The sequence below is a fragment of the Pelecanus crispus genome, chromosome Z, assembly GCF_030463565.1.
Source record: "Pelecanus crispus isolate bPelCri1 chromosome Z, bPelCri1.pri, whole genome shotgun sequence".
Classification (NCBI taxonomy): domain Eukaryota; kingdom Metazoa; phylum Chordata; class Aves; order Pelecaniformes; family Pelecanidae; genus Pelecanus; species Pelecanus crispus.
This window is the reverse complement of record NC_134676.1, coordinates 30,598,354-30,620,551: the sequence shown is the minus strand read 5'-3', so window position 1 is coordinate 30,620,551 and position 22,198 is coordinate 30,598,354. Positions and strand designations below refer to the sequence as shown.

Below are 22,198 nucleotides of genomic sequence, written 5' to 3'. Positions count from 1 at the left end.
GGCTAACTTTCCTAACATGGGTCCTAATCCCACCCTGGAATCTTGTTCTGGTTTTGCATTGCCATGAAACCAGCAAACAGGCGGTCAGAATCAGGCCCAAGAAACAGCTTATTGTCCACCTCACTCTTCTGTGTAATACCTCTGTAACATCATACCTGCCACTGTTTTCCCGACTGGCTTGGCATGTATGTCGCTGGGAGGCTTCGAAGGCTGTTTTTCATGGCTGACCCTACAATCGTACCCCCCGTCTCACTTGAGGAAGGCTCACTGGCCACTGCCATTTGGTATGGGGAGTAGTTGTACAGGTTGTTATAGTAAGGATACAGGGACGGCTGGTAAAAACTGCTGTAGTAGGTGGAGTCCACAACCAAATCAGACGTGCTCTCCAAGTGCCCTCTGCTGGGGATGGAAGGGATGTCCTGAATGAGCATCCGTCCCTCTGGAAAAGAAAAAAACAAGCCATTATGAAACAAGAGGCTCCATGAAGACCACTCACCTTCTGATGAGCTATCACTTCTCCTGAAGGCTGGACTGAAGGTCATAAATAGGAAGAGATGGGAGCTGAAAGGGAAACATGGCTGGAGGTTTGGTGGAAACTCAAGCAGACAGATGTTCACTCAAAGCTCAAGACCACCTACAGACACCGCAGACTGCAAAACAGGAGACAAAACCAACTGCAGGTTAGGACAGTGCTCTGAGTCCTCAAGCAGCATCAGTTGATCTGATGATGATTTACACCATCTAAGGATGCAGCCTGCTATTATTTTTAAATTGTAACCATGTGCCAAGTTTCTCCTAGCTCCTTGGAAGCAGAAAGGCTCTAGCTACAGGATGACACCATTGCCCTGCAGACGACTTTTTCAACATGCCTCCAGAACGGGCAAACAGCCACAAGACCAAGAGGAAGCTGCAGTAGAGAAAGCACCACACGATCAGCCAAGGTGTCTCAGGTGCTAACTCTGAGCAGCGAGACCCTCAATCCCTGCCCAACCTCCCAACTCAAATTTACCACATGTTCACCTACAGAATCACAGAGCAGAACAAGCTCCTACACCACTGGCAAAAGAGGAGGAGGAGGGGATTGTTCATGACTTGCTGCCTGCGCTCTCGGGTGCCTCCAGACCGGAGGCCAGACAGCTGCACTCCCTGCAGGCTGCCCCTGCAAAGGTCTGCCTCCCGTGTCGTTCCCAAAGATGGGGGGCTTCTCAGAGGCTGTTTTAGGGTCCCATTTTCCTCACTCTAGTGCCAACCGGTGCTTTGCGATACTTGCAAAGATGAAAAAGCAAGGCTCGTGTCAGTACTGTTTTATAGCCAAGCTCTCTCCAACACGCTGCATCACGTACCTGGCTGAGCCAGGCACAGCAAAAAACTGCCACAACCTTAGGCAGTCTAACTGCACAGTGAATATACATTTATATATTAAACGAGAGAGCAACCATAAATCCCACCATCGATGCAGCCCTGGTTCTAGCTTGCGTCCTTGTAACCCTTGCCCTGCAACAACCCTTAAGGGTGTTTGCAGCACAACCCTCCCTTCTGCAAGAAGCTCCTGCTCTTCCCATGATGTTGTCTAACTCCACCATTGAGGAGAAAAGGATGCGACTTAAAGCATACTAATGAGCTCTCAAGGGCTATCAGTATGGAGATGAAGCAGCACAGACAATAGGCATGTACGAAATAACAAGTCTAAGAAAGATATCAGGCAGGCGTTGCCCAGTTTATTTTGCGCCTTTCTCTTGGTATATCTGTACCTTGATTACTCACCTGCAAAATGAATACGGTGGTATTCACCAGCCTCTCACAGTCACAGTAACACCTTTCACTGTACTGTGTTTTAATTGCACACTAGATCCAATGATCAGTTTTACCAATTATTGCCATTTACAATGCAATTCTGTTTCACTTCGTCAGCTGTAATGAAAGCTCTCTGCAATCATGGATAGTCTCCTTCCAGGTCACTAAATTATACAGTGCCCCCATTCAGCTCTTGCTGACATTTTGTTGACATCAATGAACTATACCCATTTATTAGCAAACAGAGCATTTTATGCCTCCTGTATCTGATTTTTCTGCCCCTCAGCCCTATGCAAGCAAGAACTAGCCAGCTGGCCTTTTCATTGGGAGTACCTCTCAAATTTGCACACAGAACAGAGAAGTCTGCAGTGCCACAAAAGACCCTTCACAGTTTTCGCACTTTCATATTTTAATGAAATTTTAGTATTGCTATCATTCCGCTGCTGGGCAGGCCTCTCTGCAAAGTCCTTTTGTCTGTGTCTTTGACAAAATCAGAACTTAGACCACTGACACTGAAGGGCCAACAGTTCTGTTAAATCACAGCATGAGCCCGACTCCCCTCCCCAAACTTAGCTCCCAAATAATGCTACGGTCCAATTGTTCTGCTTTTCATGCTGAAAATTAGAGCCAAAAGCAAAATCCTCCAACACGTTCCCTGCTGGGATACAGATTTCACATGAGACGAGATATGCAAGGCAGCCGGCCACTTAAATTCTGGCAGGGCTATGCTATGCTGCACAGATGTGCAATTTCTTCTGAAATCTCTGCAGTGTCTTTCCACTTGCAGTGTATCATAAGAAGGGATAATACTTTCTGCTAAGAATACCAGCACCAGGAAAATGGGGCCTTGTTATACCCACACAGGAAGGAGAGCCACCCTGAGATGTCAGCAGCTAAAAGGAAAGAGGGGAGAAAGTAGCAGGCTTTGCTGCAACTTTTGGAAAGGTCTCATGCACTACGCTTCCTAACATGTAATGGGCTAGACTAGAACAGCGACCTGCTGGCAGTCATTCCCAAAACCATACAAGCATCCTTGATGTCTCTGTTACGTTCAAGTAGCTGGTAGTGCTACAGCTCCTTCCTGAAGAAACAGCAGCCATGGCAGTCTTCTGCTGCATTAAGTAGGAGACAGACATGCTTTTTGCCCTTTCTTCTCTCTTTCTACCTCCTATGTAGGTTGTTGGGGCCACCATCATTTGCCACTGGAGGTGTAAAAGGGTTGACTTGCTGCCACCCATTTTCCTTTCTCTAGCTGCACAACAGCTGCCAGTGGTTCAGTGCTCAGGGCTGTTACGAATCCACCATGGTACTCTCCTTTCTTTCTGCTGTCCTTCCACTCTCCAATAGCCTCTACAGTACTACCAGCTGTGCTCTTAAGACTCAATGCTGAGCCAGTCACCTGCTCATTCACCCACCCATGCACCCACGCACATAAATCCCCAGACGTCAACAGCCCTGACAACCCTTCTGAGCCATAGCTGCACCACAGGAATGTGCCCCAGAGGATTAGCAGAAAAAGCAGGAGCCATGGGAAAGGTAAAAGTTCGAGTGAAGGGACAGACACACCCAACGGCGCTGGAAAGATGGCCCGTAGAGTTAATTTTTCCTAAATCCCAAGCCACATCATGCTCCTGAAGATGGAAGGACTGGCAACATCTGGCAAAGACCAGGAGAAAGCTGTCACATGCTTCAACTCACACTTTCCTCCAAACTTAGGAGATTAGTTTTTCTTTGATGTCACACTTTGGGACAAGTCTCTGTTTTTTTTTTTCCTTTAGCATCTGGAGGTGATTCAGTGCTTCACCCAGGAGAAGGGAGACATCTCATACAAGACATAGTTTAGTGCCATCCAGACTGTGGGCGGATGTCATGTCAGACCAGGTCAAAGCATCCCAGGGGTTACTCTGAACTCCTCACAGTCTTGAACCAGCCAGCTTGAAGGAAGGATGCCGCTGGGGAGCTGAGTTGTTGCAGATCTTCAGCAACGCTGGCATGCATTGGGTCAAGGGCAGGTCTGTGGTCCAGCTCTATGCTCTTACCCCATCCAGCCTGGCTGAATTATGTCATCTCCTACTACTAATGAATACATCATACATACATATACAACACTTACAGAACATACACAACTGTAAATACATTAAGGGGAAAGAGTTTTGCTATTAATGGAGAAAACCCTGAAAGTCTTGACTTTTTTCTGAGCGATGAAAGCTCAGGAAGAAAAGCAGGTCAGACCAGCCAGCATCTACATGGGGTACCTTCAAAGAAGTGCTAAGTGCCAAGGGGAGCAGAATTAAAGGCCAAAGAACTCTGCTAAACTGTCTTAGGGATAAAACAAGGCACTCCAAGATCTGCCCAGAGAAGATTTCATGTTTATCGTATGCCCAAGGGAGTTTTTGCCCTATCCATGCCAGTTTTCTCCACCTGAAGTCTGCTAGCGGGCAAGCACACTGCTTCTGGGCTGTGGCATCCTCAGGCACAGCCACCACTTGCAGAACAGGGCAGATCTATTGGAAGCCCTGGCTATAACTGAACTTTAACTGGGGTTCCTCTGGTTGGTCTTCGGCCTGTACCTGTAATTCTTGACTCCTACCTACAGGTTGAACTTTCCCAGAGCCTTGCCTCTGGCAACTCAATAAGCAAGGTTCCCCCCTCAAGGGAGGCTCTCAGCCTGTGGCTGCATTTTCCACAAGCAAGGAGAGAATACCAAGGTTAAGAAAGCAGCTTTCAGCTGTTTGGGTTTTTTTTCCAAATGTAATTCAACACAGCTGAATGGCTCTGCTGGCAAGGAGAGGCTCCTCCCCTGCCTCAGAGTTTGCCGCATTTACAACACCTGCACATGAGGGGCAGCCCTGAGGTTCATTGCTCTAAGGGGAGCAATTTTCGAGAGGAATTAAGCTCTCAACAAGGCAACTGCTGCTGCACGTCAGACTCCCACTCTGCCCCTCCACCTGCCCTTTAAAATAAGAGAGCTGCTGCAGGAGCTGGCCGCATGCCTTGGCTGTCTTCACCCTCTACATGGAAAAACTGGGAAGGGCTCCTGGGTCTTCCCCCTGCCACTAGCCACAAATTTTAACATTTTGCAAGTTGCAAACAAGACACGATTAACTGAATGTGTGCAAGAAGGAACAGAAATTAGAAGAGCAAACCAAAAACGGAGTGGTTAAAATTGTCAGGTTTTGGAACACCAAATCTACAGTGCAGGGCTGTCAGGCTCTCCAGGCGCAAGCAGCGCTCTTGCACTGAGACAACAGTATCCCTTCATGCAGTTGTGCCCTTGGATCTCTAAGCTCCTTTCTATGTCTTTATTAATTCCTGTAGAGAACTGATGCTACTTTTTTTGCACTATGTACACAGTGTGAAATATGGCCCACTCTTTCATACAAGATCAATATGATGCACGATAAATACTGTTATTGATCTTGCAGTGTTGTAGACGACTCTCCAGCTCAATGGCATATTAATAGTAGTTAACCAGTAATTCATTTTAGGTCGGCTGGGATTTTCTTATAAGGAAGGTGAGTTCTCGGGGTCAGTTACACATATGGGTCTTACACATTCAGTAACCTATGAGGGGCTCTGGCCTTCGCTCAGCAGAGCATGGTGAAAAACAGTGGTCCAGTCCTCAGTTAATGTAAACCAGTCTCAGACCATTTACTTCAATAAAGCTGTGGCGATTTACATGAGTTGCGGATATGCATGGCAAAATCAACGCAGAAGCCTGTATATAGATCATTCTTTCCCTTCTTACTTTTTGGGAGGAGCGAAGAGAAATGTCAGGGAATTTACAGAAATTTCTATCATCATCTCACAGATGCAAACGTGGTTTTAAGCCTACACATTGAGAAGTGCAAACACTGAAGTTCTGTCTGTGACATTCACTCATTCTGCATGTAAGCATGGAGTATTTTGTATTCTTACCGGTACTGTTAAGGGCCAGTTACACATCTTTATATTTACACTGCTAACAGTAATTCAAGCATGCCTGGACAAGCCTCTGATGATGAGGTCAAATGGCATAGAGTCCATACTATTAGACCTTCTCAGTGTCTAAAATAGGGTGGTAGCACCAAATTGCCTACTAGGAATGGGTACTGGACCACACTCGGGAATCTGGGGGAGCATATTACCCAGCTTGGGATGGACACACACCAGGAACTGTTTTAAAAATCAGGATAGCACATACAGTGATGTTTCAATGTCTGGAAGCATGCAGTGGCATGGTTCAATTCACTCGTGGCCATAACACCTGATTAGTCTCCATCTGATTGTATATTTCAGAAAAGGAATTCTGTATATGCAGTGTGGCAATTAAGAGAATTTCAGTGCCCACATTTAGTGACATGAGTTCTTATACACACCTATGGTTAGCAGTTTTTATTTCTTCCATGCGTACAAAGACTCTAGACATACACAGACATGCCACTGAAAATGCAGAAGAAATATGACTACTCAAGTAACATATTTACTCAAGGAGCAGTAAGGCATAGCCATTGTCCAGTGAGCAGAGTTCAGCTTCTGGTAGTTTACATTTCCTGTAGTTTTCAATTCAGAGTGACTGTTTTCATCACTGCAGTGTATCTTCCTGCAATCCAGCCTCTGCAGCAGGAGACAGCTATGCCATTAAAATGCCAAAAATTAATTATTCAGTCAGGAAACACTTGCCTTCAGACCTCAAAAGAATCTTGGATCCGCATCTGCCAATTTTGCCTTGCCCACTATATAAAGCATCAGTACACTTCTATTAACCAGTTTGGCAATATTAAGTCTCACAACGCTTTAGTTCAATTCATAGCTGGCTTTGAGGTCGGACAGTAGCCTTGAATGAGGCCGGCGTGAAATCACTCCCTAACATCATAATCAGAAACGCTGGAACAATATGTTTCTCCCACCAGACAATCATGACAGAGCTATTTCAGATGTCAAAGAAAGCTGGCACCATTACTTACTTTCTGCTGAGGCACTCTGACTCCCGGGGAACAAAACCCACACGCTCGTTCTGCCTTTGAGAGGAGTATTTCTGTTCTCTTCCCATTAGAAGTTGCGGATTATCTTTGGTTCCAGCATTGAACTTTTAGCTTGCTATAAAGTTAATGTGCTAGACAACGTTCATTCCAGCCAAGGCTGTGGGGCTGTGTATTTTCTGCCACCCCCCAAAAAAGGCCATTATCTGTAATTACCCATTACCATGCATAATTATTTCTTCTATTCTGGTCTATGGCCCCCAGGACTTTATGCTGTTACAGCTCACTGCATTATCTTATCAAATTTGTTAAGGAAGCTTTTTTGACCTTTTGAGCACTTGTCACAGCACATACAAAAGCCGGCAGTAAATTTTCTAAGCATGTAGTGTGATTTATTATTTGTACCCTGCATAGTGATACCATACAAAATATTACACACTCACACCTTCCCAATTCCCACTCCCTGTCTTAGCTAAAATGAGAAGAGTAAGTAAGAGAAGGAAGGGAACATGAAGAGGCTGGGATCTCTTAATGGGAATTTGAGGAACACAACAGCAACACATGGCTAAGCCTGAACATCACGCTCTGGAGAAGGTCCCAGCTGCTCTCCTCTCCAGTGCCACCTTTTCTCCCTCTCCTCTCCCTCCCCAGAGTCTTTTCCGCCATTGCAGCTTCTTTTCACACTTGTGTAACACTGCTGAGCCCTACTCTTTCACACAGAAACTCATTTACTGCTCCTTCAGTAAGCAGAGAGGGGGCTTTAAACACCCCACTCCCCCCTAATTTACAGCTTCTGTCAATGCAGTTACAGGTTCCTAAGAGACAAACTTGGTCCAATATGAGATTCACAGGGACTGTCCTTTATGGACATTGGCATGAGTGCGCAAAGCAGCAGGTTTTCATCTCCACTGCTCTCAAAGCTCCCAGAGAAGGACCAGACACTGACCTGCATCCCAGTACTATTTAGCTTCAGCTAACAGCCTCACTGCACTATGAGTCCACACACTATGTCCCTCTTCTTCGTAAGGGCACTGGAATCAGAAGCAGGGCTCTCAAGAAACCAAGAGAGCTGACTCCCTCCATTGTGATTTTTGTCTTCCCCTTAGTTCTCTTTTTATCAATATACTCCAGAGGGTGCTTAGTCTTAAAATCTCTCTTTTCATGTGCTTATATGTATAAAACTCTCAACCCACATCCCTATCTGAAAAGAGATACTTAAGAAATTATCATTTAGCAAATTCTAGTAAAAAAAGAATTTTGATGCTTTTGAACTGTGTCATTAAAAAAACTTCCCAAATACAAGAAAATCCGAGATACTTTTCTACCATCACGACAAATAAAAGGAAACATCAAGGATCAGGTACTCACTTTGGACTAAAAGTGCACAGTATAAATTACTGTAGCACAAGGTATGCAGAATCAGGCCTTTCAGATCTGCCAGTGAAAGCCTTCTCCCCAAAAACAGAGTGAAAAAACAGGGACCCTGGATTCCTGAAAGCATCCCTGAATTCAGGCCCTAAGAGATGGCCACCTGAGCCACTTATGTGAAGACAAAACCCTTCTCCATGTTTCCCCACAGTCTGCGTTGGCTCTCAGGCAGCCGGGAGGTGGAGACCTTAAGAGCGGTACAAGGAAGAGAGAGTCACCCTGCGTGCCAGACGAGCCAGCAAACACAGGCAAAGAGCAGGGTCTGAAGATCAGCAGGGGAGCTCGCGCTCGTATCCCTGTCCTGCAGCGCCGTTTCTGAGAAGTACAGGGCTGTCCTACTCTCATTCACCTATGGAAAACCACATCTGCAGTCCTCCCAGTTATTTTGACTAGAAAGCTTTTGAGAAAAGCATGTGTCTTCATCAATCCCCCAATTGCCAACACCACTAAAACCCCATCTCAAGCTCAAACGCTAAATCCAGCGGTTCTTTTTCTTCGTTGTTTGGGATTGGATGCCCAGCTGTGCTCTGTCTAAAATCTATTAGAGGGAGAGGTCAAAAAAACTGTTATCAGCCGTATCAGACGCGTGGGCTAAAAGCAGCTGTGTCTCCAGGCTAAAGAGAATAAATCACAGCCAAAACAGCTTATTGCCATCGCAGTCCATAGGTACCTCTCCAACCATACCCAGGGAACACAGTTGCTCAGCAGCCGTTCTTCTCAAAGCAGAAATACACATTTAAAAAAAAAAGAAACAATGCATGGTCCAACAACTCTGAGCCTCTTGTAGGCTCCTGGCCTCTTCCCCAGAGGTGAAGTGCACATGGACTGATCTACCCCATCTCCTTATCACAGCTATGCCTCACCCAGGTACTTATCGCCTGCCAACTCCTACCACACTTTTCACCTCCTCCCACCGCCCCAAGACAAAAGAACCAGTTATTGCACCTTTCCTTTCCTGCAGCGGCTCTCTGGCAGCTAGGGCAGAGTCGGGGTGTCCCGCAGCACCCCTCGCCAGATGAAGCAGCCGGACGACGAGTTCAGCCAGCGTTATCGGCGAGGAGTGGGCATAATGGAAGCAGTGTCTGCAGACACAGGGCATGTGTCTGGGGGCAGGAGATGGCTTTATCCGTGAAGATGTCAATGGCTGCACCCCCCTGCTTCTCAAGACTTACTCAACTGCCTGAACAACACTCATTTTCATCCTGAAGGAATATGGATTACTTTTTTCTTCTCTCTCGGAATAATGCTGGAGTCATCATTTGAGCAAAGCGGAATAAGCTTTCCCAGTTCCACCTATAAAGGGCTAAACCAGTCCTAAGTGGGACAGCACATCTTACCAAGAATAACATTCGCCAGAAAGAGGCACTCTAGGATAAAAGTTAAGCAGCAAGGACAGCACATTTCAAGGAAATCTGGGAGGTCCTAGAATTAAGGCTGTCCATTATTGTCTTGCTTCAGCCCTGCAGTGGACGCACCCAACGCACAAGTTTTTCATGGGATTTTGCATCCACATGATGCTTCTGTTCACAACGTCAAAACCCATCCCGTGAAATGACACATAAAACTTCAACTTGAGCTGGTCTAGTCTGGCAAAGGCACAAGCGACCTGGAACAATCATATGGGGATTAATTAAATCTTAAATGAGGGGGTCACTAAAGGGCAAAATAAACTGCTGTCTCTCAGGATGTGTTTTCTGGTCTTCTAATCACTCCTGCGTCTCCTGCCCGAGCCCTTCCAAGTTCAAGCCCAGGTGTGCTGGTTCAGACCGCGGCTATACCCCACCACCAGCTCTAAAGAGAAACCTAGGGAACAGTAAGAACAGGGCAAACAAACGCGATACCTCCCTCGCCCCCTCTCCCAGCCTCCCATTGTTTTTGGCTCAGTGACACTCCTGAGCCTGGCGTGGTACGCTTACTTAATAACCACCAAGGATCTCCCATCCAATATCCATTGAGAGCTCACTTTCCTGCATGTACAATGTCACCAGGGAAGGCGTCCCACTAGTCCCACAGGCACCTCACCAGTTTCAGGCACAGAAGACACCAAGCCTCCTTCCCATCATCACAGGTCTGTCTGAAAGGGCTGTACCAGTCCTTCATCATCGTTTTCCACCGGGAACCACTAACATCAAGCGCAGCACCCTCGTGGCCACCAGCTCCTCTGCAGTGACGTTTCTCAGGGACGGACTCCTCCATTTTTTACTTCTGGCATGGGTTAAAACGGCTCTGGCTTGCACATGACCAACCACCTAGCAAAGCCCTCCCGCAGTGCACTTCTGCTTTCACTGCTTGCCAGGCTATGCATCTTTCCATCACCTACCCAGACAACCTGTGGCGATTCCAGGCTTGCTTCCAAGGTACCAATGGAAAGACCACACAGCTTACAGCCAAGAGCAGGTCCCTGTGAGACTTGTCCAGAAACACCACTGCATCAGATTCCCCACTCAGACCTACATTTTCAGACTGATAGGATAATCTTTCTTAAAACGATGTAACACATAAATATTGATTTTCTGTCAATTCCATTTCCTAATCAAGACGTCAGGGGATACAAAAATCAAATGCTTTGCAGAATTTGATTGCATCAATATGTCACTTTGTCAAGCAATTTTGTAATGATAAAAGACTACTAAACTGACAGAATCTTTTACCCATAAACCTGTGTTAATTCATGTTGCGTGAGCATCCTTTAACAGTTCCATTTCTTCCCCTCTCACACATTTCAGCCTGCTGTGGACTGTTCTGCTGTTTTCACAAAAACTGATGTCAAGCTGACGGATTTGTAGCCACCCATCCTACCACACTCACTTTCCTTAAAACACTGGCATGACATCAGCTTTCTTCCAGGCCTTAGGAATTTCCCCAATGTTAAAAGACTTACCGGAAACCAGCATTAGTGGACCAGAGAGATCATCAGCCAAGTTTTCTGTTGTTTTTTGTTTGTTTTTTTAAAATACTGCATGCAAGTAATCCAATCCTGCTGATTTCAGTTACTGCTGGAAATGAAAGCAGAATGTCACCATCTCCATATACAGCAGTATCATCTGCCTTTCTTCAAAGCAAAGATCAGAAAAAATTATTGAGCATTTCTTCCTCTCTTGCACATACAAAATTATTACCCCATAATGGGTCAAATGACTGTTAACTCTGTGTGTGTGCATTCCTAAATACAACTAAACAAACCTCCCAAATTTAAGATTTTTACTTAATTTTAAACTTAAGACAAAACAAATTTTTTTCAAAGGAAAATGTGATTTGGGAGAAAAAAACAAGGAAGGAGAAATCCCAGGCAGAAGACTGCAGCTTGGCATAGTAAGTTTCCCAGTCATACACACAGCCCCAACCCAGCTCCAGCTAAGAGAAGCTGAAATACCACCACTGATTTCAGTAGAACCGGAGAGAGCACATTTTGTTCTCATTTAGCATACACTTAATAAAAATGATCTGCTGCAAACATTTAGCATGCAACTTAAAAATCCTCCTAATACAGCTGAAGAAATAAAACCTACAGAAAATAATTTTTATTTCCACACTTAATGCAGTAAGGCCCTCAATAAGATGTCTACAGCAGCAAATTCCACTTTCAACATCTTCTGCCAGTGACCAGAGCAGAGTAGTTGACCTTTTGATGTGAGCTGGGCTGCAGTGCTTGTTCTTTCCTTACTTGCACTTTTGGTCTTTAAAAGACAACTATAGTGATCATATTCAAATCTTTATCGGCAAAAAAGGATGGCTCTACTAAAGAAAGAGCATTAAAAATCTTTGAACATGGCTTTGAATCTGCAAGATGCTAGGCGCTATTTTAATGCTCCAGCATATGTTTGTTCACGCTAAACTGAGACAGCAGGATTATTTACATATCTAAAAGTATTAGCATGCATGACAGCTAACAGGATCAGGACCAATAAAATTAGTGCTTCAGAAAATTAGGAGCATGAGAAACAAGTGCCATTTTCAATCTTCAGTATAACAGCTGGGAGTATGACTACTATGTGTGCATATACATGTACATATGTTATTATTCATCTTGAGATACCCGATCTGAGGAAGAAATTTACAAACATCAACTTTAAAAAAAAAAAAGGAAGAAATTAAAAGAGAAAGGAAATTAGGAAAGAAAAACAGATTTCTAGACAGTGATGGAAAACAGCCCAGACACCTGCAGGCGCAAAGAAGCAAATTGAGAGGAGGAGAAAGAAACTCAGTGTGGATTAAATGTAAAGGGATTTAAGTCATTAACAAGAGATCAAAGAGAACATTAGAAGGGAGGGAAGGCTTTACAAGTGTCTGAGATAGGAGACCTTGGAGGAAATATGACCGGGATAAAATCATTATGGCTCACACTAAAAATAATAAAGGGAGTAGGACGATGGTTGGAATTAGCTGGAGTCCATGCTTGGTTATAAGCTATATGATGACAGAAACCCAAAAGGTTTCTAAAAAACACCAACTAGAAATAACAGGAGGGCTTTTTCACTCTGTCTACCTAATACGTGATGGAAAAACTAATATCAGGAGTGGTAAAGAACCACTGTAGACACCCACTGGGCCTGGGCAAGTCAGCAAAAATCACATGCACATGCATCAATTTCATACACAATCACCAGTGTTGCATGGATGCAACAACATTTGTACTCATAAAATCTGCTTCTGTGCAAATGTAAATTGACCACTAGTTAATTTTGTTCACGCACAACTCAGAGAGAAACACAGAGTAACTGGAACTACAGTGGCTTACATCAGCTGAGGTTCAGTTGTGCCCATGATTATAGGCATCCAAGTCAGCAAACGGTGGCCTACGCTGTAAGCAACAGAAATAGTATGAATAGAGACTGAGACAGGAACTGGGGAAAAAAAAAATCATAAAATAATTAGGCATCCAATCTCACTGCAAAGGAACAGAAGCTCAGTGCCTAACTGACTGTCCGCAAGCTCTTCAAGAAAACACAGGACAGAAGTGCATGAATGATGTTTGCACTGAAGTAACTGAGCTATTCACAACTCTGATTAAGACTAGCAGGTACTCAGAAGAAAGTTTAGCAAAGTTCAGAAAAAGAAAAAAAAAAGAGGAAGCATATGAAGGAAATGAGGAAGGATATGAAAAAGTGTTCCTACAAAAGAAACGTTCAAAACTGCATTTTAGTCCCCATGTCATTAAGTGTCAAATCTACTGAAAATGGAAAATGGGCCAACAGGCTGTGTTAGGAAGTTAGTTGATAAATAAAGAGAATGAAAGCAGCCTTCAAGGTATAAGAAAGCATGTGAAAAAAAAGAAAAGGCAAGAAATCACACCAGTGCTCAGTTAAGGAAGCATGCAGTACTCCTTCACTCCCCACTTATATCTTTTCTAAAAACAAAAAGAAAGCCCCACACATTGAGATAAGTCATAATAACTGTTTCAAGGACACAGAAAGGAACAAGAGGTTAGCTGCAGATAGTGTAATAATGTGCCCACGGATAGAAAATTCTTAGTACATCTTCTCCTCCTGCTCCACTCCTTATCTGACAAATGGAAAGCACAAGCCAGCACAGATAACTCTCTAAACGTGAATGCACATATGCAAATGCCAGCGTGACAGAGGAAGAGCTTCCAAGGTACAAAGAACAATAGGGGCTGCCCACCAGCCCCGCTGGCCTTCCGTGAGAAGAGAAACCCTGAGCACCCGGGCGCTAGGACAGTGTACACGGTGAAGTCCATTCAGCACACAGCAAACGCCGCTCGGCAGGGACCTTGCTCTAACCAGTACCTCTATGTCTGGAAACCTCACCTGGTGTGAGAAAAGTCGGACAGAAAGATGCTACAAGCACAGAAAGCCACAGGGTGAAAGATTTTGGAAAATGGGAAAAAAAAAAAAATCTACTCCCACTTCTTTAGGGGAAAAAAATTCTTCTGAAATGTGAAAGAAGGATGGGAATAGCTGCTGACCTGCCTGTGGGTTTTCACCTCTACCCCTCCAGCCAAAAGGTGGTCACAGAAGCCCTGGGGCCGAGCAGCCCTTCTCTCCCGAAGTGAGAGGGTCTGGGTAGGTCACAGCTGGTCCCCCGGCACCCCTGCTTCCCTGACATGCTGCAGAAGGCTCTCCACAGCCCCTGCCTCTGGTGAAGACAGCCCTGGGCAAGCCCCGCAGTACCACTTGCACAGAAAAAGAAAAGCAATCTTCTCTGAGGTTTTCCACATCTTTTTACGCTACTATTTATTTTTACACTTCCACTGAGGCTTCAGATGGGATTGAAAGCCTGAAAGGAAAATTGAAACTTCTTCATTTAGACACGTAACTCTGAAAATTGCCGCTACTTCCACCTGTTTCACCAACGTGACAGAAATACCACACTTTTGACAGAGTCTGTGCCTCACTGAATAAACATGTACGGCACTTCAGACAGTAACTCAGATAAAACACAGGCACTTACACACACACGAAGCTGCAAAGACAACGAACGAATATTGCTTGAAAGGAGGAGCAGGGAAAGTGCAAGCTTTGCAAGCTGCAAGCTCCAGAACTGGAGAATTAACTGGAAACATCTACTCAGGGATGCAGAACCCTGTAACATTTATGATTTATTTAACACAGTCAAACAATGGCCAGAGGCAATGAATCATATAAGAGATGACAAAGCTGCAGGAGATTTCCATCATCTAGTTTAACCTGCACATTGATCAGAGTTTACCCCCATATTAATCACTTGAGATTGTAATCTAACACACTCTTAAACACGTCTCCTGATTATGCTTCACTTACCCCCTTGTCCTTATGCAGGTCACTCCATTGCTAATTGCACTTCTAGTTAGGAGAAAAAGTGTCTACTGTCTAATTTAATTTTGTCTTTTTTAGTTTCAAGCCGTTGCTCCTTGTTATGCTGTCTCAAGCACTGTAAATAATCCCTCCCCCTCCTCCATATTATTACCTCTCAAATATTTATAGACTGTTATATCCACCCTTAGTCTCCTTTTCTACAAGCCATACATCATTTTTGTCACCCTTCTCTCTATCCTTTCAGATTTATCTATGTCCTTTTATAATGAGATGCTCAAAACTCCTTTGCAGCATTCCCAAGTACAGTGAAACCAAAGCAGCAGAGAGAGGCAGAAACGCCCCCCTCACTTCACAAGCAATACCTTTTTAAACAACTCCAAGCAAAATGCATGTGATTTTGGTAGGAACTGAAAATTACAAAGCCATGGCCACCGCACTGGAGAGTGCTTTGTTCATCACATAGTTTTATCAGTCACAAACTAAAAAAGCCTACTAGAGGAAAGTTTTATCCTAAACCAAGGAAAGATTGTTCAAAGCAAAACACTCCCTGAATATCTACTTAGTCCAGCTTGAAAGAGATTTAGCAACTAAGAAAACCACCATACAGGCAGAAGACCATCTCCAGCAACTGCTTCCCAAGACAAAGTCTAACTCGTGCTGTGGAAATAATGCCAATGCAAGAGAGGTAAGACAGGTAAGACAGTTCACAAACTCTTGGAAGAGACACATGTGAAAGTGATTCTTTTTCTCTCAAGTGCAACCAACTGGAGAAAAACAGATGATTATGGATGGAACAGTATTAGTTATTCACAGGTGAAGGATGCAGAACTTGTTTGTTTGCCAGCTGTTACAATCCAGTAAAGACACATCATGTTCAACTATACTCTCTTCTTTTGAACAGAGATTTGTTGGCTGTGGGAGAAGCTGGGGAAAAGCACCAGGAAGCAATGGATCGGGCTGCTTGGCTCTTGGTATCAGAGGAGAGTTGGCAGGACCAGGAGGCAGCCAGCAACTAAAACTGGTGAAGAAGTAATAGTGGGTGCAGCAGGAGAATTTCATCCTTAGAAAGTAATGATGAGACAAAGACAAAAGGAAAAAGCAGGATGATGGACCAGTAACCACTGCAGACCCACCAAGACCTCTGAGGACATGCTGCCATTATGTTAGCCATGGCACAGGCAGGCAAAGCAGCTAATGCCTCCTTCTCCTTACTGCTCGGCCCTGCTGAGGCTGCTGCCACTTGAAGTAGCAATCCTCTCCACCACTGCCAACCGCCATGATGCTGATTTTCTGTTGAAATATACATAGATTCAGTCATGGAGTGGTTTTAGGTCAAAAGAGTCAGGATTTCTTTCCCAGGCTTGCAAATGCTGATCAGCATTGAGGCTGGCTGAATTTCAAATTTCAATACATTGACTTAATGTCAATACAAAGAGGTAGACATTTCATAGATTCACAGCATAGTTTAGTTTGGAAAGGACCTCTGGAGGCCAGCTGGCCCAAACTCTGCTCAAAGCAGGGCCAGCTTCACAGTTGGATCATGTTGCTCAGGCACCATCCAGCTGAGTTTTGAGTCTCCCCAAGGACAGAGGCTCCACAACCTCTCTGGCAAACCTGTTCCAGTGTTTAAGCGCTCTCACAGTAAAATGTCCAAGGCAGCTTCCTCATGTTGCCCATCAGTTGACTAGAATGAGACTTTTTTGACAAAACCAAAATTCTGGCAGCATATAACTCTATGCTGTAAAGACTTAAAAGGATTTTCTTTCAAAAAGAAAATTTCTCACTTTTTTTAAAACGAGGCCATGTTATCTTCCAATTATAGTAACTTATTTTTTTACCTAACTACCTATGCAGCACAACATCTGCAACATCATGGCATCAATTTTCGGAATCACAATAGTGTCATAGAAAAGGTCAATGCAAAAGATAACATCAAAAAGGCAAAGGAAGAGGAAAGACGGCAAGGTAGGGTTTTCAGAGGCACCTAGGGCACTGCAAGTTCAAAAGGATCTCAGTACCATCATTCGTTAGGCATCGTATTACTGCTGACCCCACCACAGTCTGTATTTATGAGCAGATAAAACTCCCATCTATTCCTCAAAGAGTTTCAAAGTCAAGGCAGCACCTACTTAGAGAAATGTAAGAAGAACAGTATTTTGTTTCCATCACACATAATAAATGTAGCAAAGGGAATTAACAAGCGAAAGCTTATTACTCACAATTGTTGACAATGACATGTTTAACTTGTCAACCAGTGACACTACAAAGGCACCTGAACAATGCTGTTATTAATGGTCATTACAAAGCCAACGGGTAATCGACCACCGCAGAGCACAGGAGCAGGAGCTGGCATTTAGCATCACACAGTAATCTCATCCATATTGGATGCTTCTAACTTAGGCCAACACGAACACAGAGCAGCAGAATGGGGTGTTTCCAGTCATCCGGTGAGGTATGTTGCAGCCACACCACCTCATCCACCAAATGCCAAACATGACCCTTAGTCTGTGATGAGGACCAAATAAAATAGAGGAAAGGTGAAATGCACTGTCTCCTTCCTTTACTATGAGCAGCTCGCACTCAAAGCTGTTACATGATCACGCTCCGCACCCTCCCCCCTGACATGGAACAGGGATGAAGCCAGGTTTTAAAAAACTGAGTATGTCTGAAAGGCATGTTCTAAATGCCTTACCATAGTCTTTTCCTGACTTCTGCACACTAGTTAACCTAACAAGATGTATTTACCCTACAGAAGGAAGGACAATTACTTTAGATGCCCTGGGATCATGACTTTTTGCTGCTCTGTACAATTAAATGGCCTTTGCGCTCAGCAACCTGCAACTCTTTAAGGGAAAATGCACAGAAACGACAAAATCTGTTTGCAAGAGGTTTTGCTAATGCCCTGTGACCACAGTCTGCTCCCTTCCAACTACCCTGCAAATTCCCTTGCTTTTTAGTGGGGAAGATACGCTCCATCCAAAGTAAACACGGCTTCCGAGGTTGAGATGGTAAATGCACAAACCCATATGCTATGACCATGATAATTCATTTTTCCCCTTTTCAAAAACAGCGTGTCATGAAGGAATCTGAAAAATTGTCTCTGGTCTCTCCAGGTGTCACAATATTTCTGATCTGTCGATAAAAGGGATACAGCGAGGAAAGACTCTCTCTCTGGCACTATGTCTGATTTGTGTGACTCCTTCACACATTACTCCTCTGCTGGCAAACAACGCTCTGTGTGATGGGAGTCCAAAAGAAAAACTGTTCTTGTGAAGCCAAAAACTTACAGGAGGAACAGAATTCCAACTGTCAAAACCATCTCTTGCCCAGTCTAATGCGTGTCGTACAGGGCACGCCGCACTCCCAGGAGCCACCGGTTCCCCTGGGGCTTGCAGGGAGCTGCTGACTTCCCCTGCCACAAAGGGTTTCACTGTAAATTCTTGCAAAATCAGTATCTCAGCCTACCAAACTGAGACACTGTGCACTTGCTCCGACAGCGTCTCTCATCTTGCTTGCAGTTGAGGGTACCAGTAAAATGACAAAACAGCAATGCAAGAATTCTCCGAGTACCTGGTCCTGAAACAACCTGACACCTAAACCAAGAATTTCATGTCACATCACACCTGGCAGTTTCTTATCTAACAAAAGATCTTTATATGCTAAAAAAAGAAAGCATCAGAGTATTTAAGAGTATTCCCCACTGAAAGATCAGTTTCCAGGGTGAAGCCTGTACCCTGACATCTGATGAAGCCACCCTACAGAACTGGCTGAACACAGAGCACCTTCTGCAGCTTCAGAGCCAGCACGCAGTCAGGGTGGTGTTAAATCCATACCCACGAGTACTTAACGCTGCTTTCAACAGACGAACCTACCAAAATTATTTGGGACAGAACTTTATGCAGTACAGTTGCTTTTGAGCTAAGCATGAATTTCTGTTGCTACTTAGGTGCCCAAAACCAAAATTCCGAACCCAATTTCCTATTCATTCCCAGATTCTTACATTTCTGGTACACAAAGCTGACCCTGACACGATCCTTAGCTGGAATCACATCTTCTCTCCGGAGATGAAGCTGTGTATTTTAAATGTTGTCACCCTCACGCAGTTATTTAGTAAAATGCTTGAGAAACAATGTATTTGAATCACTCACAAAGAAAAATCCACTGTGAGAGATGACTGCAAACCATTTACAATTGCTTTGACTAAAACTTTTCAAACAATTCCAATTACTTTAAAATTAGGCATTTTCATGTTTTCAAGTCTTTATACAAGCACGTGAATTGCCTTAAGCTTGTTTAATGAATGTTTTTCATTAAAAGACCATAATTTAATTCAATTAATAAGAAATTATTAAAGTGGGATTAATGAATTAAATACCTCCACTGACATTTTAAAAACATTAAGACCAAAGCTTACGCAAATTTTGTTGACAGTAAGACAATTTCACTTTTTGGCCTTTCTGTATAAGCAAGGGTTTTCTTGTTCTCCTGAGTAACAGACAATCTCTATACATTACTGAATATACTACTTTAATTTTTAGCCACCTTTTTCCGTATCTAGAGACAAAGCATGCAGTAATCCAAATATGAAAGGAGTAATTGCATCGATTCAAAGGTGACACTAACATGACTGCAATAATGAAAACAAAAAAGCTAATAAAAAGCTATTTATTGTTTTATCAACCAGTTCTTCTAAAAGCTTCCTGAAGAAATTCCTCCACATTGGTCTGAAACTGCCTGTCTGCAATGGATGCAACAAATCCACCTGACAAGGCTTTAAATGGCCTGCAAAACAGAGTGATGTCGTTTGACAGACACACATATGTGCTGTCCTTTTATTAGTTAATGCAAGGCATTGTCTACTTTAGAAGCATCTTTTTAACCGCAAATTATATTCACCTCTATTATTGACATCAGCACAGATTATTATAAATCAATGAAATTTTCTTTTCCTTTCCTCTATGTTTGTTTGCTTTTTTCTTTTTTCTGGCTATACAGCAGAAGTCAATTACATCAGTTTCATTTTTATACATACTCAATTGCTGTATCTGTCAGGCATAACCTCTGCACAGGAAAAAGCATTTTGCCTAGAATCTTCACTTCGGTGCCTTTAAGTCCCAGTTGTGTTTAGTTATACTGAATCTACAGATAAATACTGCTTTTTTTTTACGTTTTTTTGTTTTGTTTTACGAGGGTTAAATGCAATACAGTAAGGTGTAGCAGAGTGGAAGGACTGCGTCAGTCTTTCGTAGTTCATCACACCTGGCCACACAGAACAGATGTACCACCACATCAAGTCACATAAGGTGGGCAGCTCTCTGCTGCTGCGGTCAGTAACATTACCTACATAGTTGGCTCCTATACAATGCTGAAAACTCTCCAATTTTGAAGATACACAGCCAGCGAACACGCAGTTGCCAGGGCTGTGGCAGGAACACATATTTTGGGAGAAAGGAGAACTTTTGTTCCTCATAAATCTTGCAGGTATACACCCTATTGAGTTCAATTACAGTGCCATACCAAACTCATTTTGATTTTCAAGTAAAAATAATCAAAATATGAAAGACTGATGCTGGGTTCTTCCCTTTTGCTAACCGTACCAACAGTGCAACACCATTCTTGGAGAGGGGACTCTCCACCACCCCGCCGCTGCAGGCACAGCAAGAGGTGCCACAGCAGGCAGGCGTAAGCAACGTCACCCTCGCCCGAAGCAGTGAGCACCGCTCTCCCAGCACTTTACCTGATGGTGCGCTAGCTGCCGTCGTGGCTGTACTTGTCGAGTGCGTAGGGCTGCTGTTTTCCAACAAGAGACAAGAGCTGCCACCACTGTTCTTCTTAACGAACGTCTCGGGGGCACTGGGCAGGGGCACCGGGTGGCTGATGCCCAGTTCCTCTTCCTGAGCTTGCTGCCTTCTCAGTGCAACCTGGGAACGAGAAGACAGACGTAGGGCATGCTCCCTGGCTTGAGCACAATTTATAAGGGCAACAATGAAAGACTCAAATTCAAGGCTGTTTTGTCCTCTTGGTACTCTCTATGGTGTTGATGTCATGATCCAGCCAGTGGGTAGAAGAAGATATAAATGAGGTTATAAAGCTATTTAAAACCAACTTCTGTCCAAACATATATGAACAAACCTATGACATGCTGGTGCTATATATGTCTCCCTCCAACAAGGCCACATGAAGACATTAAAGCTGACTGTATTCACCCACCACAGCTGCCCCTGACCATAACATACTGTGAAAAGCACAGAGTCACTACCCTCCTCTCCGATGATACACACAGCTGCTGGGGATAAGAAATTCATCTGCTTGCAAGGTTCTGCTGCATCTCTTCATCAATATAAAGCATCTCTTCATGAGGGCTTATACCTGCAATCTGCTACTCTGTCCAAGCTTGCCGGTCTCCCTTGCTGTCTCTTTGCTGGAAATCTATCCCTTCAAGGGAATTGCAGTGCACAGTACACTGCAGACGGAGAGCTATCGTGGCAGAAGCACGGCAAATGTAGGGAACCGTCCTGCGAGCATCTCAGCCAGTGTCACACACAGCAGACAGCTGGCCAGGCACGGAACAGCGGGAGCTCCCCGTTTCTTTCCCAACACTGACGTTATTCCATAGCTTAGCTAGCACTAGCAAAGCCCACAGGCACTATGCAGTCTGGACATGGGTGTAGACAAACCACAGTCCCTGCTTACTGAAGATACAGAGGACCCTTTCTGCTTCACCTGAACTGGCAGATCAGTTTTGCACAGCCATCCTCCAGTGCCAAATATGACACGTTGTCCAGGCAGTAAACACAACGCTGGGGGCTTTACAGCTATCCACCCTGCAACTCCACAGGTGACTGATTCGCATCTGTATTTGAACCTTGGAAATCTGTCCCAGATTACTGACTAGGATTATGGGCTTTTCTTGCTGGAAATTCTCCTGGGTAACTTGGACAGGATTTCCCTCCATTTCCATGTTCAACAGCGACATTTTTCTAATAAAGATGTGTAATACCATTAGAGAAAATAATAATAGTTCTTGCAATTAGAGACGTCCGAAACAGGGGGTGTAGACTTGCAAACACCATGGGTAACTTTGACTTCACAAGCCAATAACCTTGACCTGCAAAATTCCACCAGCGCCAAGGGGTTTATTGCAGAAATATATCAAAACGGGGAAAGACAGACTTTCAATGTGTAACTCCTACACAGATAAGGTTCAGTTAGGGAGGCTTTCAAAGCCAGTTCCAAACACTAGGCAGGGAAAAGAAACCC

The 22,198-nt window shown here is 44.1% G+C and overlaps 1 protein-coding gene across 1 annotated transcript in view; it reads right to left on the bottom strand.

The window, feature by feature from the left end:
- The window catches only part of DMRT1 (doublesex and mab-3 related transcription factor 1), a 59,962-nt gene that overhangs the window by 35,968 nt on the left and 1,796 nt on the right, over positions 1-22,198 (bottom strand). The window contains exons 2-3 of the mRNA XM_075726705.1: positions 20,676-20,859; positions 156-439 (exon numbers count right to left, since the gene is read on the bottom strand). Coding sequence (XP_075582820.1) covers positions 156-439; positions 20,676-20,859 — 468 coding nt within the window. The remainder of the gene's footprint in view (positions 1-155; positions 440-20,675; positions 20,860-22,198) is intronic.